The 17,277-nt window shown below is 56.7% G+C and overlaps 2 protein-coding genes across 3 annotated transcripts; one reads left to right on the top strand and one right to left on the bottom strand.

Moving 5' to 3' along the window:
* Nucleotides 1–170: 170 nt before the first annotated feature.
* On the bottom strand, nucleotides 171–3,081 carry PFDN6 (prefoldin subunit 6). Of its 2 annotated transcripts, none has more exons than XM_030547982.1 (5): nucleotides 2,895–3,081; nucleotides 2,720–2,803; nucleotides 859–929; nucleotides 649–773; nucleotides 171–362 (listed from the first exon to the last, which is right to left on the bottom strand). In XM_030547982.1, the coding sequence occupies exons 1-5, from the start codon at nucleotides 2,989–2,991 to the stop codon at nucleotides 242–244; spliced, it is 498 nt and encodes a 165-aa protein (XP_030403842.1). In that variant the 5' UTR covers nucleotides 2,992–3,081; the 3' UTR covers nucleotides 171–241. The 2 variants fall into 2 exon arrangements, with proteins under 2 accessions (XP_030403842.1, XP_030403843.1); XM_030547983.1 differs by having other exon boundaries at nucleotides 2,888–2,974.
* Nucleotides 3,082–8,629: 5,548 nt separating this feature from the next.
* On the top strand, nucleotides 8,630–14,010 carry B3GALT4 (beta-1,3-galactosyltransferase 4). Its single transcript, XM_030548031.1, has 2 exons — nucleotides 8,630–9,824; nucleotides 10,155–14,010. Exon 2 carries the CDS (start codon nucleotides 10,192–10,194, stop codon nucleotides 11,242–11,244), a length of 1,053 nt encoding a protein of 350 aa, XP_030403891.1. The 5' UTR covers nucleotides 8,630–9,824; nucleotides 10,155–10,191; the 3' UTR covers nucleotides 11,245–14,010.
* Nucleotides 14,011–17,277: the final 3,267 nt, after the last annotated feature.

The following is a 17,277-nucleotide window of genomic DNA, read 5'->3' as shown; positions in this document are numbered from 1 at the left end:
GAGGGGACAAAGCTCAGCGTGCTCTGCCCTGCCCTGCCCTGCGAGGAGGCAGCCAGGGGCACAGAGACACGCCCAGCTGGCAGCCAGAGCTGGTGAACAGCAGGGGCCCAGGGCCGGTGAGTGGGTACCGAGGGGTGGGGAGGGGAGGGAGCACAGAGGGCCAGGTACCATCAGTTTGTGCATCACATCTTTATTTCAAACAGTGAAACACTTAAATACAGCCCCCCCCCCAAGTATTGTCTCATGCCTTGGCCGCCCCCTTGCCCTGGGATCGCTGATAGTCCTGCTGCAGCCGGGCCAGCACCTCCCGCTGCTGTTCTGCCTTCTTCTCAGACTCCTGCATCTGCAGCTCGTAGCGCTTGCTGTAGGGGGAGAAGGGAGAGTGAGCTGGGCCTAGAACCCTCCTCCCAGCCCCAAAAACAAGAGGCCCCAGAGCTCAGGCCCCTGCCCACCATGGGGCTGGATTGAGGAAATGCCCATTCCCCACCCCATGAGCGAGCCAGGGCTGCCTGGGAGTGGATCTTAACCAGTGCCCCCTAGAGGGGAAGGGCCCATCCTGTGAGCCAGCCAGTGCCCCCGCCTGGGGGCTGGAGGAGCAGGGAGCCAGCCCATCACACAGGAAACCCCCTTCTCCCCCTCCACACGTACATCTCCCCAGCAATATAGTCCAGCCGCTTGCTGACAGTGGCTTTAGCCTCGTCCATGTCCTGTTTCACCAACACCGGGCCAATCAGCTTGTAGACGGTGTTGGTCGCATCCAGCAGCCCCAGCTCCTATGAGGGAGCAGAACAAGGGGAGGTGAGGGGCAGCTGAGGGGGGGGGTGGGAGAGAGTACAGAATTGGGGGTGGGGAACTCACCTCCTTGACAATGTTGTTCTCAGTCAACTGTGCCTCCAGTTTCTGCCGCGCCGCCATGGACTTGCTGAGATCTGAGGGGCACACATGGAGGGGACCCCATGAGCTGCAGGGCTGCAGCCCCCTAGGGAGCAGCCAGGACCCCTGCCCACATCACAGCTGCCCAGAAATCAACCTGTCATCTCTTATAGTACAACACAGGTGAATAACCCCTGGCTCTGCAGGAGGAGATGGGGGGGGGGGGAGACAGACTCAGCTTCATTCCGCCCGCAGTGGGGCTCTGCAGGCTGGGGGTCTCTGTGCCACAACTCAGGTGGCAGGGAGACCCCAGGGCAGGGTTACTCTCCCCACTGGGATCAGAGACCTCAGCCTGCCAAGCCAGCCTGTGTATTCACATTAGGAGTAACTGGGGGAAGAGGGCAGAGGTGGGGTTCAGGGATGTGGCGGGAGGGAATGTGGAGGGTGCAATGAAGGTGGGGAGAGAATCTGAGGAACTGTGGGTAGTTTGTCGGGGGGGGGGGGGCAACAGGAACCTCAGAGGGTGGAAGGGGGCAGGGAGAGTTATGGGGAGGAGGAGCAGGGATGGATTATAGGGCACAGTAGGCTATAGGACACAAGCAAGTTATTGGGGTTGGGGGACTATCAGGCACAGGGGGTTAGGGGCAGGCACTGGGGCAGGGCCCAAGGTGGCAGTGGGTTAAGGGCAGGAATTAGTGGGGAGGTGATGGGGAAAGGAGAGGCCCGGGGTTATGGCGTGGACGCTTAGGGTTCTGGGGCGGTGAGGAGCCCTGGGGGTTATGGAGCAATGAGGGGGGAGGGGTGTCCTGGGGGTTATGGGGTGGAGGGAGGGGGATGATAGGGCAGAGGCATATAGTGGGGAAGGGGTGAGAGACAGGTTATGAGGTAATGCAGGGAGGGGGCTCATGGAGGAATGGGGGCCCAGGGGTTGGCGGGGGCAGGGAGGTGATGCGGGTTGAGGCAGGTTATGGGCCGAAGGGGGATGGGGGGCGGGTAATGGGCCGGGGTTATGGGGCAGCTGGAGGGGGCGATGGTGACAGGCAGGCGGGAAGGGGGCAGGGCCGGGCATAATGGGAGAGAGGAAGGGGGCGGGGCGGGGCCAGGGGTGACAGGGGAGAGGCGGGTTATGGGGAAGGGGGGAGGAGACCCCGGGGGAATGGCGGGGGGGGGAGGGAGGTGATGGGGGGGAGGAAGGGGGCCGAGGCCGGCTATGGGGCGGCGGGAGGGGCTGAGGCTGGCTATGGGGCGGGGGGAGGTGATGGGGGGAGGAAGGGGGCGAGGCCGGCTATGGGGCGGCGGGAGGGGCTGAGGCCGGCTATGGGGCGGGAGGGGGAGACCCGGGGGAATGGCGGGGCAGGGAGATGATGGGGGGCGAGGCCGGTTATGGGGCGGGGGGGAGGGAGATGATGGGGCGGCGGGAGGGGGCCGCGGCCGGCTATGGGGCGGTGGGAGAGACCCGGGGGAATGGCGGGGCAGGGAGATGATAGGGGGGAGGAAGGGGGCGAGGCCGGTTATGGGGCGGGGGGGGAGGGAGATGATGGGGGGGAGGAAGGGGGCGAGGCCGGTTATGGGGCGGGGGGGGGGGACCTGGGGGAATGGCGGGGCAGGGAGATGATGGGGCGGCGGGAGGGGGCCGAGGCCGGTTATGGGGCGGCCGGCTATGGGGCGGGCGGGGGGAGACCCGGGGGAATGGCAGGGCAGGGAGATGATGGGAGGGAGAAAGGGGGCGAGGCCGGTTATGGGGCGGGGGGGGACCTGGGGGAATGGCGGGGGGGCAGGGAGATGATGGGGGGGAGGAAGGGGCCGCGGCCGGTTATGGGGAGGGGGCCGCGGGGGGGGGCGGTACCTTTCTGCAGCTGCTGGTATTTCTCCAGCTCGCCCTGCAGCTTCTTCTGGATCAGGTCCGCCATGAGGGTCCGGTCCGGTCCGCCTGCGGGGGGAGGGGGGTTAGAGCGGGGGGGGCACATGGTCCCTCCCCCCCTCCCGAGCGCCCCGCAGCCCCACCCGCACCTACCGCTCCCCGCTGCTCCGGTGCTGAGCCCCGCCCCGCCCCGCGCATGCGACCTCTCCACCCGGCTTCCGTACAGTCCACGTCTGCCGGGCGCCGCGGTGCACCATGGGATTTGTAGTCCTGCCTCTGAGCCCGTCCCCTTCCTCCCCCTGCCGGATCAAGGCCAATTGCGCTCTCCTGGCTGGGGGAAAGGGAAGGCGATAAATAGCCGTTCACTTCCGCCCGCTTCCAATATGACCGCCGGATGGGGGCCCGGAAGGGCAGCTCACTTCCGCCTTTTTCCAAGATGGCGGCGGGTTCAGGCGAGAAGCAGATTAAGACACTTCCGCCTTTTTCCAAGATGGCGGCGGGGTCAGGCGAGCAGCAGATTGACACTTCCGCCTTTTTCCAAGATGGCGGCGGGGTCAGGCGAGAAGCAGATTAAGACACTTCCGCCTTTTTCCAAGATGGCAGCATCAGGAACTTTTCTTGCTGCTGACAATACCCCGTTTCCCCTCCCTCTTCTGTGGGGCTGCAGCCTTCTCTTCTCACACCCTCCTTTGTCTGCCCCTCCCTCGCCCCCTTGCTGCTACAGAGCCTTGGCTGCTGTAGCTAAAAGCGGCCTTGAAACTTGCTTCAGTTTAGCTCCAGTGGGTTACAGCCGGGAACTGGCTGTTACACTCCGAAAACTAACTGCTGAGCTTACATTTTACAGCTCCTAACGTACTAGGAAGAACATTGGTTCATTGAGGCCTACAACAGGAGGGCTTCCTTGACACTTGTGGTCTACCACCCTCCCGAGTTACCTAGGGTTATGCCTAGTGACACCAACAATTACATAAAGCAACAAAAATCCACAAATAATAACAGCAGCACTTTTAAGCAGATTATGTAGCCATCCACCTACATCAGGCAACCAGCTAAAGAAATCACTCCACCAGGAGTTCCAGCTGGGTTGCTTTCCTCCGTGATCCCTTGCAATTTTTTCAAGATGTTTTGCTCTCTGCCATGTAGCGTTGTAAACATCAGGAATATATACACAACATTCTTGTCCTATTAAGGCACATGTCCCTCCTTGTGAGGCTAACAAAATGTCCAAAGCCATTCTGTTTTGAAGAACCATTTGCCTAAGCTGTTTTTGCTCGGTGGCCAGATCAGCGAGGGTTTCACCAGTGTTTAGCCATTGTTTTTAACACTCCTTGGAATCTCATTATACCTTCCCCTATATGGTAAGTAGCACCTCCACATGTAAAGAAAAGGGCTGCACAGGTTCTTGTCCAATCATCAAGTGCTTTCCAGGTAAGGGGTCGAGACCTGTCAACATCTTCCCTGGCATCTTGCACATTTCTTAAACGTCCAGAAGGAAGGTGATCTTGATATAGGACAGGTGTTCTAACCAGGCCAAATAGCATGACCCCTTCCAGGAGACAGGCAAGCTCAAATAAGTCTTTGCTCCACAAACCCAATAGACTCCAAACAAGGGACTAGATATAACAAATGCAGTATATTGAGATTTGTAATACCATCCAGTCCAGGCACAGAGACCGTGAAAACTATTAGTAGCATTGTTAATACACTGACACACAGAATACTTAGTACCCGAAGAATTAAAAGAATGCCTTTTTATGCAGTGTATGTGAATGATCTCTGAATGCTCCAGCACTGCGGTGCAATCAGTGTGTAATAAATGTGGTGCTATAAAGCAACCTATTCTGGTAAACACATGAGGTTTACCCAATACCAACCAATTAAACAAGCTGCAAAAGTTAGCAGGGAAAATATACCAGGACTTTCCAGGCTGGGGTAACCCTTGTACAAGAGTACAATCAGGGCCACAGCTACCACCAAAATGGGTTCCATTAAAATAGGCTTTACAATTGCTAATTCCTACAGGCACATTTCCTGAGCCCAGGAAGCACCACTCACCAGGTCACTTCCACATTGTAAGGTATCTATTAATCTGGATTCCTGAATTTGCCCAGGTTAGGTTCTGCAAGCCTGAGGAGTCCTTCCGTGAAGGAGTCCATGTCATATTCATAGGGCTAAGAGGTATGGGGATCATGGGAAGACCATACCTAACATGAAATATTATTCAGTGCTGGCATACGGGCTTTCGCTTCATGAACAAAGCGAATAAAGACATTATATTTATATCCCCTAGTTAATTTAACCACCACAAAGAAAAACAACAAACAATACACAAATGAGTTCACCAATTCCCCAAGCGACTATTCGTTGCCATTCCTTGGAGAACGGGCACCAGTATACTTCTTCTTGAGCTTTAGCCTCAGGTTGCCCTAGGGGGTAGCAGTCCATGTGTCCTGGGCACGGTGGTTGTCTGCTTCTGGCTCACCCGGTTCACGGTGGGGTGAATGTGCGTGGCTCCCTCGAAGTCCGATGTTGTCTGCTTCTGGGGAACCCTTTACCAGGTCAGGTTCCCGAGCGGTGCTCCTCTTGATTCTGGTATGATGAATCTAAGTGAGAAGTTTCTTGACCCAAACAGCAGTAGGGCTCACCAGGATAGTCTTGAACGGTCCTAGCCACTGGAGTTGAAGTGGAGTCTTTCAGTAAGCTTTGATTCACACTGGGTCACCTGGCGAAACAGAATGAACAGCTTCCCACAATGGTAAAGATTGAGACTGTGCTGAGTACTGTTGTAATGAAGTTAAATGCTGCTGCAAAGCTTTTACATACGTTTTTGTTTCACAAGTCAGATCAGTGTCACTAAGTATTGAAACCAGAGAAGTAAAAGAAGGTGGTACATGTTAAAAAATATATTTTAAAGGGTGCTACCTTAGTCCTAGTATTCGGGGTAGTCCGGACAATATACAAAGCCAAAGGAAAAACTTTAGTCCATTTCATCTGAAGATTTTTACACAACTTGGTTAGGGTGATCTTTAGAGTTCCATTCATACGCTCCACCAGGCCTGAGCTCTGAGGATGCCAGGGAACTTGAAAAACCCATTTTGTCCCAACTGCTTCAGTAAGTTTCTTGCAAATTTTTGCTGTAAAATGCATTCCCTGGTCAGAAATAATATTTTTCAGGAGGGCCAAATCCTGGTATGATCTCATTAAGAAGCACCTTGCAAACTGCTTTGGAGTGGCTTTCCTTCTGAGGGGGGTAATTCAGTAAATCAATTTGAATGTGCTGCATGGGCCTATGAGCCCATCTGCGCCCCCCCCCCCCAGGCGGTGCTTGTTTGTTTACACCCTTTGGATTACATTGCTGACATAGAGCACACTTTTCTACTGTTCTCCTGGCTACCTCATAAAGTCCTGGAGAAACAAACTATCTTAGGATAATTTGGGCCATTTTGTTTGCCCCCAAGTGTGTATTATTGTGAATCTGTTGCACCACCTCACTCTGATAACTTTTAGGCAACACATAGCGACCATTGCATTCCCAAAGTCCTGTCGAGTTGGGCTTAGCTCCCCACTTCTACCAGATTGTTTTTTCACCATCCGGGGCTTGCTGTTGCCAAGTCAAAAGAGGGGAACCCACAGTCAAATGTGTATTTTGTAGTGCAGCTGCCTTAGCAGCTTCATCTGCAAAACGATTTCCTACTGACACTGGATCAGTCTGTCTGGTATGAGCCCTGCAGTGAATAACTGCAATTTCTTTAGGGGCTTGGATAGCTTGCAGTAACTCAGCTATCTCTTCTCCATGAGCAATCTGAGATCCTGAGGAAGTAATGAATCCTCTCTCCTTCCAAATGGCTCCAGTAGCATGACACACCCCAAAGGCAGAGGGGTGACAGGCCAGGCCCTGGCTCCCGACCCTGGGGAGCGGGAGAGGCCCAGAGGGAGGTGCTGAGTGACAGGCCACCGACAGGAGCGACACTTGAGTGAGAGGTTGCAGGTACCCTCTCCCATGCCCCCCCCAATTCCCCCCACACCTCCCCCACAGCACCACCTCTGACCCATCCCCTCAGCAGTGGCCTCTATTTAGGCACTTGAACTGTGAGATTCCCTCAGTGCCAGGGGTGCTCCCACTGGTGGGGGTGCAAAGGGCCCTTGGGGGTTTTCTCCTTCCTCACACACACTGAGCAGGGATGGTGCCAGTCCTGACCTCTGGGCTGCCCCACCCTCGGGGTCATTGATCTCATGGTGAGGGGCACCTGGCCACGTCCTGGGCGCTGGGGGGTGCTGGATGTGCTGGGATATGCTGGGAAGCAGCTGCTTTGGGGACCCCAAATTTCACCCTCCATCCAGGGGGCAGGCACCCTGGACACGCATCCTCCTACCTCTTACACATTCCTGGGGGGGGCTCCCCAGGGCTGGGGGCTCCCTGAGGGACTCTTTCCCCTCCGTGACTCTCCCGGGGAGGGGAGGGGCAAATCTCTCTCTGCTGCTGCCCTGCGGGTCTGGTGGCCAAACAAGGCCCAGGGCCCTTGGGAGGGAGATGCTGCCTGCATAGAACCAGGGGGTGTCTCTGCTCAGGGGTGCAGCTCTCCTGCTGTAAGCGGAGGGCGGGGGGAGGATGGGACATATGTTGTACTTAAAGTGCTGCACAGGATCTTTTCTGGGGGGATAAGGCAAAGTGCCACATTTCTTGGTAATACATGTATCAACCCACACTGTGTCATCTGCGTATGATCTAGATCACACTCACAAGCACACTCCATATTGTTGTTACCAACTAGTTGCTCCCCTTAACTGCACTGGCCAGGTAAGTTAGACGGGGGAGGGGTGGAGCCGGGGTCCTCTGCAAGACACCTCCCCTCATAGCAGCTTCCCTCTCAAGCAAATCTGCACCAGATTCAAAATCTGGGTGTGTCCATTGGTCATCTGTGGTGCCTCCTTCTGGCTGTTGTCCCAATGCTGCACAGAGGGTGTTTCCAAGGGAAGGCGCTGGCTTCTAACCCCCGAGGCCGTCAGTGTGTCTGAGCTTCTCTAGTGAGCCCGCTTGGCCTGTTTTATTGTCCTTGGGGCTGGCTTCTACTCCGAGCAAAGAGACATTTTTCTTCGACCTTAACTATCCAGAGGGGCAATAACCTTCTACCAAGGCTCAGTACAAAGTTTCTATCTAAGGACTCGATACAAAGTTGTCCGAAAGTAGAGGTTATATATGGAACTACTGAACACAAGGGTATATGAAGGGGCACAATACAAAGTCATCTGAAAATGATATAGCTACGCCAAACTGCTTAATGCAGAGATTTATCTGCACCTGGGGCATCTCGGTCCAGTGTGCCTGGCTCTGGTTTGGGCAGAGGGTCTGTCAATGGGATGGCGGGGAAGGCCAGGTGTGTTCATGGCCAGCTTGAGGCCGAGAGATGTTCAGTGTCACAGGGGCTGCCTGCCCCTAAGGGGATCCGGGGGGGGGGCAACAGCCCCCTTGGAACTGCCCTGGAAGGAAGGGAGCGGGAGGGGGAGAGAGGCTCCCTTCTTCTCTGGGCTTGTGGGGGGGGCTAGCCCAGCCTCCAGAGCCCACACCCACTGGAGAGAACCCTACATGCCATGGGAAGAATCCCCACAGGCTATGAGCTGGCCTCAATATGGCTGCAGCTCAGAGCTCTCCAGGCCTGGACAGGAGCTGGGTGGGTGGAACAGGAGCCGCTATCTCCTTTCTGGGCTTCGAGCCGGCACCTGCGCCTCGCAGCCCCCTCCCTGTCTGGGAGCCCAGGGGGGTTCTTGTCTGACAGTGACTGCTGCAGGGTGGGGGTCTGGGAGCCAGGACTCCTGGGTTGTCTTCCCGGCTCTGGGAAGGGAGTGGGGGCTGGTGGTTAGAGCAGGGGGTGGGTGCTGGGAGCCAGGACTCCTGGGTTCTGTCCTTCCCATCCACCCCAGCCCCAGAGCTCCATGCTCAGTGCAGGGATGGGGCAGAGATGGTTCTGTCCTGCTGGCAGTACCTCTGGTACCTCCACAGGCAAGGGGGCCGTGGCCATGGCTGGTTTGCATGCCCCGTCTCTGAGCACCATCTTCTGCTCCGCCTGGGCCTGCCCCATGTCTGGCTAACCCCGTGGGCAGTGCCGCTAGCAACACGCCATCTCTCAACACAGTGGTTGGGCAGGATGGTGCAATGAGACACCCGTGCCCTGGCCCTGCTGATCCAGCCCCTCTCGGTGATGGTTGCTCAGCCCAGCTCGGGGACCGGGTGTTGGGAGGGATGGGGGTGAGCATAGCCTGAGGGGTGAGGGTGGTGTACTGGAGTCGCCCCATAGCACCATACACCGTGGGGTTCCCTGGCTTGAGGTGGGGAGATTCTCACGGAGAGGAGGGATTACCCTGTCCCTGAGAGCTCCCAGGCCATGCGGTGGCGGTGGGGGGGCTCAGTTCATGGTGTATGGAGGGGGAAGAGGTGGTGCTGTTGGGAGCGCTGCTGGGAGCTGCAGGCCCATGGTCCCACTCTGTGGGGGCTAATTGCACCCCATTGGCGGGGAGCGCTTTGTCTCCCATTGCTACGGATCCCAGAGGCCGATTGCTATTTCCTTCCCCACTGGCCCCTCTTCCCAACAGCCCTGGCTCTCAGCCTACAGGTGCCAGTAGTTCCTGGGGGGGGCGATGGACCCCCCAAGTGGGGCATGTTCCTGGGGGCCCTGGCCGGTGAGCTGGTCCTGCCGTGTGCTGTGCAGCCCGATGCCCCGTCCCAGGCATTCCCCCCTCCCGACTGGGCTGGCCCGGGCTCTAGCAGCCCCAGATGTGCTGGGGGGGGGCTGGCTCCGGAACCCCCGGGGCCCCCAGCCCTACACCCCGGCGGGCTGAGCTGGGGAGAAGAGGAGGGCTGAGGGTGACTGGGTGGGGGGGTGGATGGTCTGTGCACACAGCCACCATTAGGGTTTGTATTTTCCTGGTGCCGCTCCCCTGGTGCAAGCCGGTCTGCGAGGCAGGGGCGCTCCCGGGACGGGGGATGCGGGTTTGCGCACACGCACGGTCCTTACCCCCATCCCTGCGCACCGCTCACGAGCTACCACCGGGGGGGCAGTGACGCAGCTCGGAGCGGAGCGTGGCCGGGAGCTGAGTGCGGGTCCCCGGGCCCCCCGCTCGCTCCCTGCCCCCTCCCCTGCCACGTACCTGCCCCAGCTCCTGCCCCTCTTCCTCTGCGTCCCCCCGGCTCCTCGCCCCTCCCCTGCCATGACCCCCTGGGGCCTTGCCTCCCTTTCTCTCCACGCCCCCCCCCGGCTCCTGCCTCCTCTTCCTCTGCTTGCCCCGCCCATCCCCCGAAATTTCCATACCCCCATCCACTGCGCTCCCAGCCCGGGGTAGTGGGGGGCTCATACTGGGGGGGCTGCAGGGGCACTGGGGAGTTGTTCTGTGCGTGATCCCCGATCTCTCTCTCTCTCTCTCGCAGGCGACCTCCACCACCTGCTGACTCCCCCTCACCCTGTATGGCCCCCCGGCTCTGCCCCCCCCGGCGCCCCTCTGCCTGGCTTCTGCGGGGCCTGCTGGCAGGGCTGGGGGGGCTGGCACTTGTGAGCCTCCTGGTTGGGGGCACAGGAGAAGAGCTGCTATCGTGGTCACTGGCCCCCTTCCTGGGAGGCAGGGGAGGTTTCCAGCACGTAGATCCCCCCTTGCCTGGCTCCGACTCCTTCCTGCTGCCCAACGTGGAGGGCTGCGAGCCCCGGGCCCCCTTCCTGCTGGTGCTGGTGGCCAGCGCGCCAGGGCACTCAGCCCAGCGCCAGGCGGTGCGTGCCAGCTGGGGGGGCATCCGCTGGGCCGGGGGGTATCCAGTGCGGACATTCTTTGCCCTGGGGGCACCAGGCTCCAGTGAGGAGCAGACTCGGCTGGAGGAGGAGTCCCAGCGCCACGGAGACCTGGTGCAGGGCCGCTTCGCCGACACCTACGCCAACCTGACCCTCAAGACCATGATGCTGCTGGGCTGGGCAGCCGCCCACTGCCCTGGCGCCGCCTTTGTGGTGAAGGTCGACGACGACGTCTTTCTCAACCTGCCTGCCCTAGCCCGTCACCTGGGGGCGCTGCCCAGCCCTCGCCGGCTCTACCTGGGCCGCATCCACTGGTGGGTGCAGCCCAACCGCGACCCCGGCAGCCGGCACCACGTCCCGGCCTCCACCTACCCGGCCAGGGCCTTCCCTCCCTACTGCAGCGGCACGGCCTATGTGCTGTCCAGCGACGCTGTCCTGGGGGTGCTGGGGGCCACCCCCCACGTGCCGCCCGTGCCCCTGGAGGACGTCTATGTGGGGCTGTGTGCTCGCTGGTCCGGCTTGGCCCCCACCCACACAGCCCGCATGGCTGGATCCACCCACTACCCCATGGACCCCTGCTGCTATGGGGAGGTGCTGTACAGCGTGCACCAGGTGGGCCCTCAGGCGATGGGGGCAGCCTGGGCTATGGTGGGGGGAGAAGGGAGAGCCTGTACCCCACTGCACAGGGGGCTGGGAGTGCTGAGGTGTAAGGTGCTAGCCCTGCTGGAGGGTCTGTGAGGGAGCCAGGACTTCTGGGTTCTAGCCTTAGCTCTGGGAGGGGAGTGGGGGCTAGTCCAGTGGTTCTCGGGGGGCATGTGTACCATTGGGGTACACCAAAGTCTTCCGGGGGTGCATTGTCGCATCTAGAGATTTGCCTAATTTTACAACAGGCTACAGAAAAAGCACTAGCCAAGTCAGTACAAACTAAAATTTCATCCAGACAATGACTTCTTCAGACTGCACTGTGTACTGTACACTGAAATGCAAGTGCAATATTTATATTCCAGTCAGTGTATGGTGAAAATGAGAAAGCAGCGGTTTGTCAGTAATAGTGGCTGTGACACTTTTGTATTTTTATGTCTGACTTACGTAAGCAAGTTGATTTTAAGTTAAGTGAAACTTGAGGGTACGCAAGACAAATCAGACTCCTGAAAGGGGCACAGTCATCTGGAAGGGTTGAGAGCCACAGGTCGGGGGGGACTGGGAGCCAGGACTCCTGGGTTCTAACCCCAGCTGTTAGTGCAATGATGCTCAATGGCGGCCCCTGGGCCAAATGTGACCCGCCAGCTCACCTTAAAAAAATGTTTGTAACTAAATTCATGGCCAGCGATGTGCTGCCTACGGCTTCCTTAGTAAGTAACGTACTGGAGCTTAGGTTCTCCGATATCATCGGCTACGACTGAGTTGGGACGCTGCCTGTTTGATCATTGGTGATGTAAATGGAGCCGGAAATCAATGCGAGTGGGGGAGTAAGCATTGCAGAGTCGCCAGCGAATACCGAGCATTTAACCCAAGCTGCACAGCGGATTTTATCTTTATTATGCCACCTCATTTAAAGGCAAAGCCTTGGCATTCCCTCTGCCAAACCACTGGATCTGTCTGTAAGGTCGCCACAGGGAGGTGCCACTTTGGCTCAAAGCACAGTCACATCCATGCGGCCTGGCCACCTGGTGGTGCTGCAAAATGTGACAAAATGGAAAATCGGAAGTCTTCGGGTCCTACTTGAAAGGTTCTCACGAGATCAGCAACTTTACAGGGGAAAGCAACAGTTGCCTCGTTGGAGAACGTGGGCACTTGCTAAAAGGAAAAGGCCTTTCCTGGATGCCAAGCTTGTGAAGGAGCGCACACTAGAACCGCTGGAGGAGCTCTTTGCTGGGGGTAAAAACAAAGCTGACATTGTGACCTGTGTGACGCAGGTTCCCCTGTCCGATTCCACGGTAGTGCTAAGAGTGGCTGATATTTGTAATTTATGTGACTTGACTGTCAGCACTGCTTTCCGATTTAAAAACACCAAACACACGGCTCCTGTGGTGGACGAATCAAGCGATTTAAGTGACGCCCTCCAGCCAGTGCTACTTGTTAGATTTTTAGGATGGTGAAATTTTGAAGGTAGAATTTTTATGCTTAATACCATTAGAAACCTACCCCACAGGAAGGAGCATTTTTGTAAAGTTAAAAGGCTTTTTGGAAAAAAATGGGTTTAGGTCTGCAGAAAATAAACTTGTTTGTTACAGACAGAAGTCCCTCCGTGACAGGGAAAGGGACACTATCACTGCCCGTCCGCTCAACTTCTACCCTGCAACATTGTCTTTATAAAACTGTCTTACAAGACATTTCAGCCGAAGTCAGTGACCTGTTGCAGTGTGACGTTTGTTGGTTAAGTAGTGGGATGCATGGTACAGGTGTTGTGCGCTTCAAAAAGGAATAATAGAATCCTTTCAAACCACAAGACCACCAAGGTTGCAAGTTCCTGGAATGTATGGAAGCTGTCACAAGTAGCTTTTCTGTGCGATATTACTGGTTGCTAGAATTCCTTCAGCTTGCAGCTCCACAGTCGCGCAAGCAGTGCCAGGGAGCTGTTTGAGAAAGTGTGTGCCTGTCAGAGGAATCTTGAAATCTTTCAAGCAGACTTAACAAGATGTTGCACTTTCCCACATTGCATGTTGTTGTGACAGATGAAACCTCAATAGAAATGCTGCACGAATTCCTAAACAATCTGATCAAACATTTTAAAATGGGATTTGAGAATTTTAAAATTCCCAAGGATTTGATTTTATTTGTTGTCTCTGCCAGTGGACCTTACCCTTCTGAATCAAAGAACCCTCTTGATTCAACCAATGAAGGGGCCTTTCTATTAGAAAATGTAAGGCTCCAGAGCTCAGATGTCTTGAAGGCAAAATCCAGAGATGTGGGACTTTGTGAGTTCTGGACTCAGTCTGCTGACCAGTTTCAGAATAGCCAGCGTCTGGCTTTTAACCGTGTTCGGCCCAACGTACCTCTGCAAAGCTGGGTTTTCTGCCATGAACATTAGCAGAAAGTCAATCACCTGATGGACGAGCATCTTCATGCATGCATGGGCCTTGGTCTGACCGCCTACAATCCACTCGTCATGCTTGTTGCTGTCACCTCTCCCACTAGCGCGTGCCACAAACACGGGTAACAATGTTGATAAAGCTGATGAAGTGGGCTGTAGCCCATGAAAATAAATGTGTTAGTCTCTAAGGTGCCACAAGTACGCCTGTTCTTTTTGCAGCGACAGACTAACACGGCTGCTACGCTGAAACCTGTCTTAGAAGATGGAATCACTAATACTTACCTTGCACTCAGGGCTTGTATTTGTTGGCAGCTCAAGTGTTTTTTGTCAGACGTGTGCCAGTGGGCTACCCAAAGAGTGGGGAGCTTTCACTGAATATCACTGGGATAGTGGGTTAGAGTTGGGGGGTGGGGGGAACCAGGACTCCTGGGTTGTGCCCTGGCTCTGTGTGAGACACCTGGGGCAAGTCACCGAAGCACTTTGTGCCTCAGTTTCTCATCAGTTAAATGAGGCTGTTGTCTTTGTCTGTCTTGTCTAGTAAACCGTGAGTGGCAGTGTGGATCTGTGCAGCGCTCAGCCAAACCGGGGCCCTGAGCTTGGTCAGTGGGGGGTGGGGGGGCTTGCTCTCACTCACTCACGGGTCTTGCCATGCAATGAGGGCTGTCATAAACCTAGAGATAAGGGCAGCTGTACTCAATCGCTTTACCTGTAAGGGGGTAAGACGCTCAAATAACCTGGCTGGCACCTGACCAGAAGGACCAATAAGGAAAGCAGCTACCTTCAAATCTGATATATGTGTGTGTGTTGTTTATGCTCTTTCTTTTTTTGGTTGTTCCCTCCTCGGATAATGAGAGAAAACAGGCAGGGACATCGCCTGAAAACATACCTGGCAGAAGCTATCGAAGAATTACACGTGAGGCAAGGCAATGTGTTAGACTATCTTTTATTTTAGCTTGTGAATTTTCCCTGTGCTAAGAGGTAGTTTTATTCTTGTTTTTGTAACTGTGAAGCTGAGTCCAGAGGGTGAATTCTCTGTGTTTTAAATCTTTTTATTACTCTGTAAAGTTATCTTCCATCCTGATTTTACAGGTGTGATGCTTTTCCTTTTTTCTTTATAATAAAGTTTTTCTTTTAAGAACCTGATTGAGTTTAGTGTCCTCAAGATAAAAGGTTTGGTCTGTGCTCACCAGTTGGTTGGTAGATTATGCTCAAGCCTCCCCAGGAAAGCGGGTGAAGGGGGAATATTTTGGGGGTACAAATACCAAGTGACCTTTTCCTGAATTTTCGTGTAAATCACTTGGTGGTGGCAGCGATACCGTCCAAGGACAAGGAAAGGAATTTGTGCTTTGGGGAAGTTTTTAAACTAAGCTGGTAGAAATAAGCTTAGAGGGTCTTTCATGTGGGTCCCCACAACTGTACTCCAGAGTTCAGAGTAGGGAGGGAACCCTGACAAGGGCCCTGTGCTGCACCCAGTTCTGGGGAGGCGCCGGGACATAGACTGAATGGGATGGGGTGTGGTGGTGGGGACAGACTCTGTAATTAGCAGGGAGGGGACAGGTGCCCCCCCCTTTCCCTCAGGAGCTGGTACCTGCCCCTTGGAGTCCCTGGCAGTGGGTGGGGACGGCAGGCTTGGCGAGCTCTGCCTGTTGTTAGCATTAATGGCGGCCCGTCCTCAGAGCCAGAGAAACATCCGAGCCCTTTGTGCTCAGTTCGTGGGCTCAGCACCAACCCAAGGGTTAATGTGCCCCAAGCCACTCAGTGCCAAGGGGCAGGGGTCACCGCCAGTTCCTGCTGGGTCAGGCCAGGCCTCGCACTGTGCCAGGGACATACAGCCAGGACCGGCGCTAGGGGTTTGAGTGCCCTAGGCGCACGGCAATTTCACCGCCCTGCGCGCTGGTCCCGCGGCTCCGGTGGAGCTGCCGCAGTGGTGCCTGCGGGAAGTCCACCGGAGCTGCGCGAGCAGCTACCGCCCACAGGCAGGACTGTGGCAGCTCCACCGGAGCCGCCTGCCGCCCCCTCCGGCAAAACGCCGCCCACCAATAATCCTTGTGCCCTAGGCGATTGCCTAGGCTGCCGAAATGCAAGCGCCAGCCCTGCGTACAGCTGCCAGCTGAGGCGTTACAGCGAGCGACGTTGACAACGGCGGTCGGGGATTTGTCACCAGCCAAAGGGAACTCAAGACCTCACCCGCTGTGTGGGGCTCACCCCCTGGCTGGCGGAAAGCCTAAGTCCTTAGCATACGCACGAGCCTCAGCTGGCCCATGACGGGCCAGTGGGTGGATCACTAGCTTCCCTGGGCTGGGCACTGCCAGACGTGGGTGGGATGCGAACACTGATGCATGGCCCCTGCGATGTGAGTTTCCCCTGTGCTGCATGGTTAACAAGGGGGGAGGGGGTTAAGTGTGGGCTGCTGGAGGCAGGAAAGAAGCTTCTGGACTGGGATTAAAGAGGAGTTAGAGGGCTCTGGACGGATCCAGATCCACCTGGCTGTAACTTTCTGTTGCCTGTGTTAACTAAAGACTTGCTACGCTGTGTTCCTGACATCTAATAAACCTTTCTGCTTTTACAATACTGGTTGAGAGTCACCTTAGATCAAGGAGCTGGGGGTGCAGCGCTCCCTTTGGGGGTGCAAGTCTTCCCTGGGTCACTGAGGGGCGTTCACAGCCTGAAGGAGGGATGCTGAAGGCTCCAAGGGTCAGCCCAGGAGGTGACGCCCAGCGAGTGTGTGATGCTAAGGGGGCTGATACCCTGAAGGGGTCCCCCAGGACTGTCTCAGAGCCGTGGGAGAGCACGGGGCCTGCACAGCCATGTCTCAGAGCACAGCCAGTGACCGTTAGGGGCATTGCTAGGAGGCAAAGCCAGCAGTCACCCAACTTGCAGCGAGGAAGCGAACGGGCAGCGTGTCGCCATTCCTGAAGGCAGGCTCTCAACCAGACCGAGGACTCCCTGTGATAAACGGCTCCAGCTCCACAGCATGGTCACACAACAGCTGAATGTGGGCAGGGCGTGTGCACAGCACCCCTGGGACTCCATGGGGGGCTGGCAGGGGCTGCAGCTCATCCCCAGCAAAGCGGGGACGCTGGGGAGTCATTCGGCTGCCTGGCTGGGGGGTGAGAGTGTAATTGGCTAGATCAGCACCTGTCCCCTCACATTAGGAGAGCAATGGGGGGGGGGGGGAGTGGCAGAGAGGGAACATGTGTTACACCTGTCACAGTTAACCCATGACCCCACAGCTGGGTGAGGGAGTGAGAATGCTGGAACTGTGGGGGCAGCACTGGTCCCAGGGCAGGGCAGCCCAGCGGGGTGTGATCTCAGCTCTGGCGGGGGGCAGGATGCACCCTGACAAGGGCCTGGAGGTCCCACACACATAGGCTCTGTTCCCCTGCAGAGGTGTAAAACGAACAGGACTCCAGGGGCTGGAGCAGAGCCCCCGCTGGTGCTGGTACAGAACCTTCCGCTGACACCCGCAAGCCTTTGAATTTCCACCTCCCTGTGCCCCTGACCTGTTTATCCCCAGCTGGCCGGGTGTGGGTAGCTGCCAGGAGCTCTTCTCCCTCCCCTGTACAGAGCCGCCCGAGCCCCCCAGCCTGCGCTTGGCTACCAGTCACGCTCCCCTCTGCCCCTACACACGGCCCCCACCTCCAGTAACCCCTGCCCCCAAACACTCCCCATTGCACAGAGCCCCCCAAGCCTGCAATCAGCTCTCAGCCATGCCCCCCTCTGCCCCCACCAAACCA

Source organism: Gopherus evgoodei, unplaced genomic scaffold (assembly GCF_007399415.2).
Source record: "Gopherus evgoodei ecotype Sinaloan lineage unplaced genomic scaffold, rGopEvg1_v1.p scaffold_80_arrow_ctg1, whole genome shotgun sequence".
Lineage (NCBI taxonomy): Eukaryota > Metazoa > Chordata > Testudines > Testudinidae > Gopherus > Gopherus evgoodei.
The sequence above is the reverse complement of the archived record's forward strand: the minus strand, read 5'-3'. Positions and strand labels throughout refer to the sequence as shown.

What these genes read in the sequence shown, in the direction of transcription:
- PFDN6 (XM_030547982.1), bottom strand. Translation starts at nt 2,991, where the DNA reads ATGGTGCACCGCGGCGCCCGGCAGACGTGGACTGTACGGAAGCCGGGT. An exon ending in ATACCAGCAGCTGCAGAAAG is followed by an intron (nt 930 to 2,719) that starts GTACCGCCCCCC and finishes TGTGCCCCTCAG; the next exon opens with ATCTCAGCAAGTCCATGGCG. An exon ending in GACTATATTGCTGGGGAGAT is followed by an intron (nt 363 to 648) that starts GTACGTGTGGAG and finishes CTCCCCCTACAG; the next exon opens with CAAGCGCTACGAGCTGCAGA.
- B3GALT4 (XM_030548031.1), top strand. Translation starts at nt 10,192, where the DNA reads ATGGCCCCCCGGCTCTGCCCCCCCCGGCGCCCCTCTGCCTGGCTTCTG.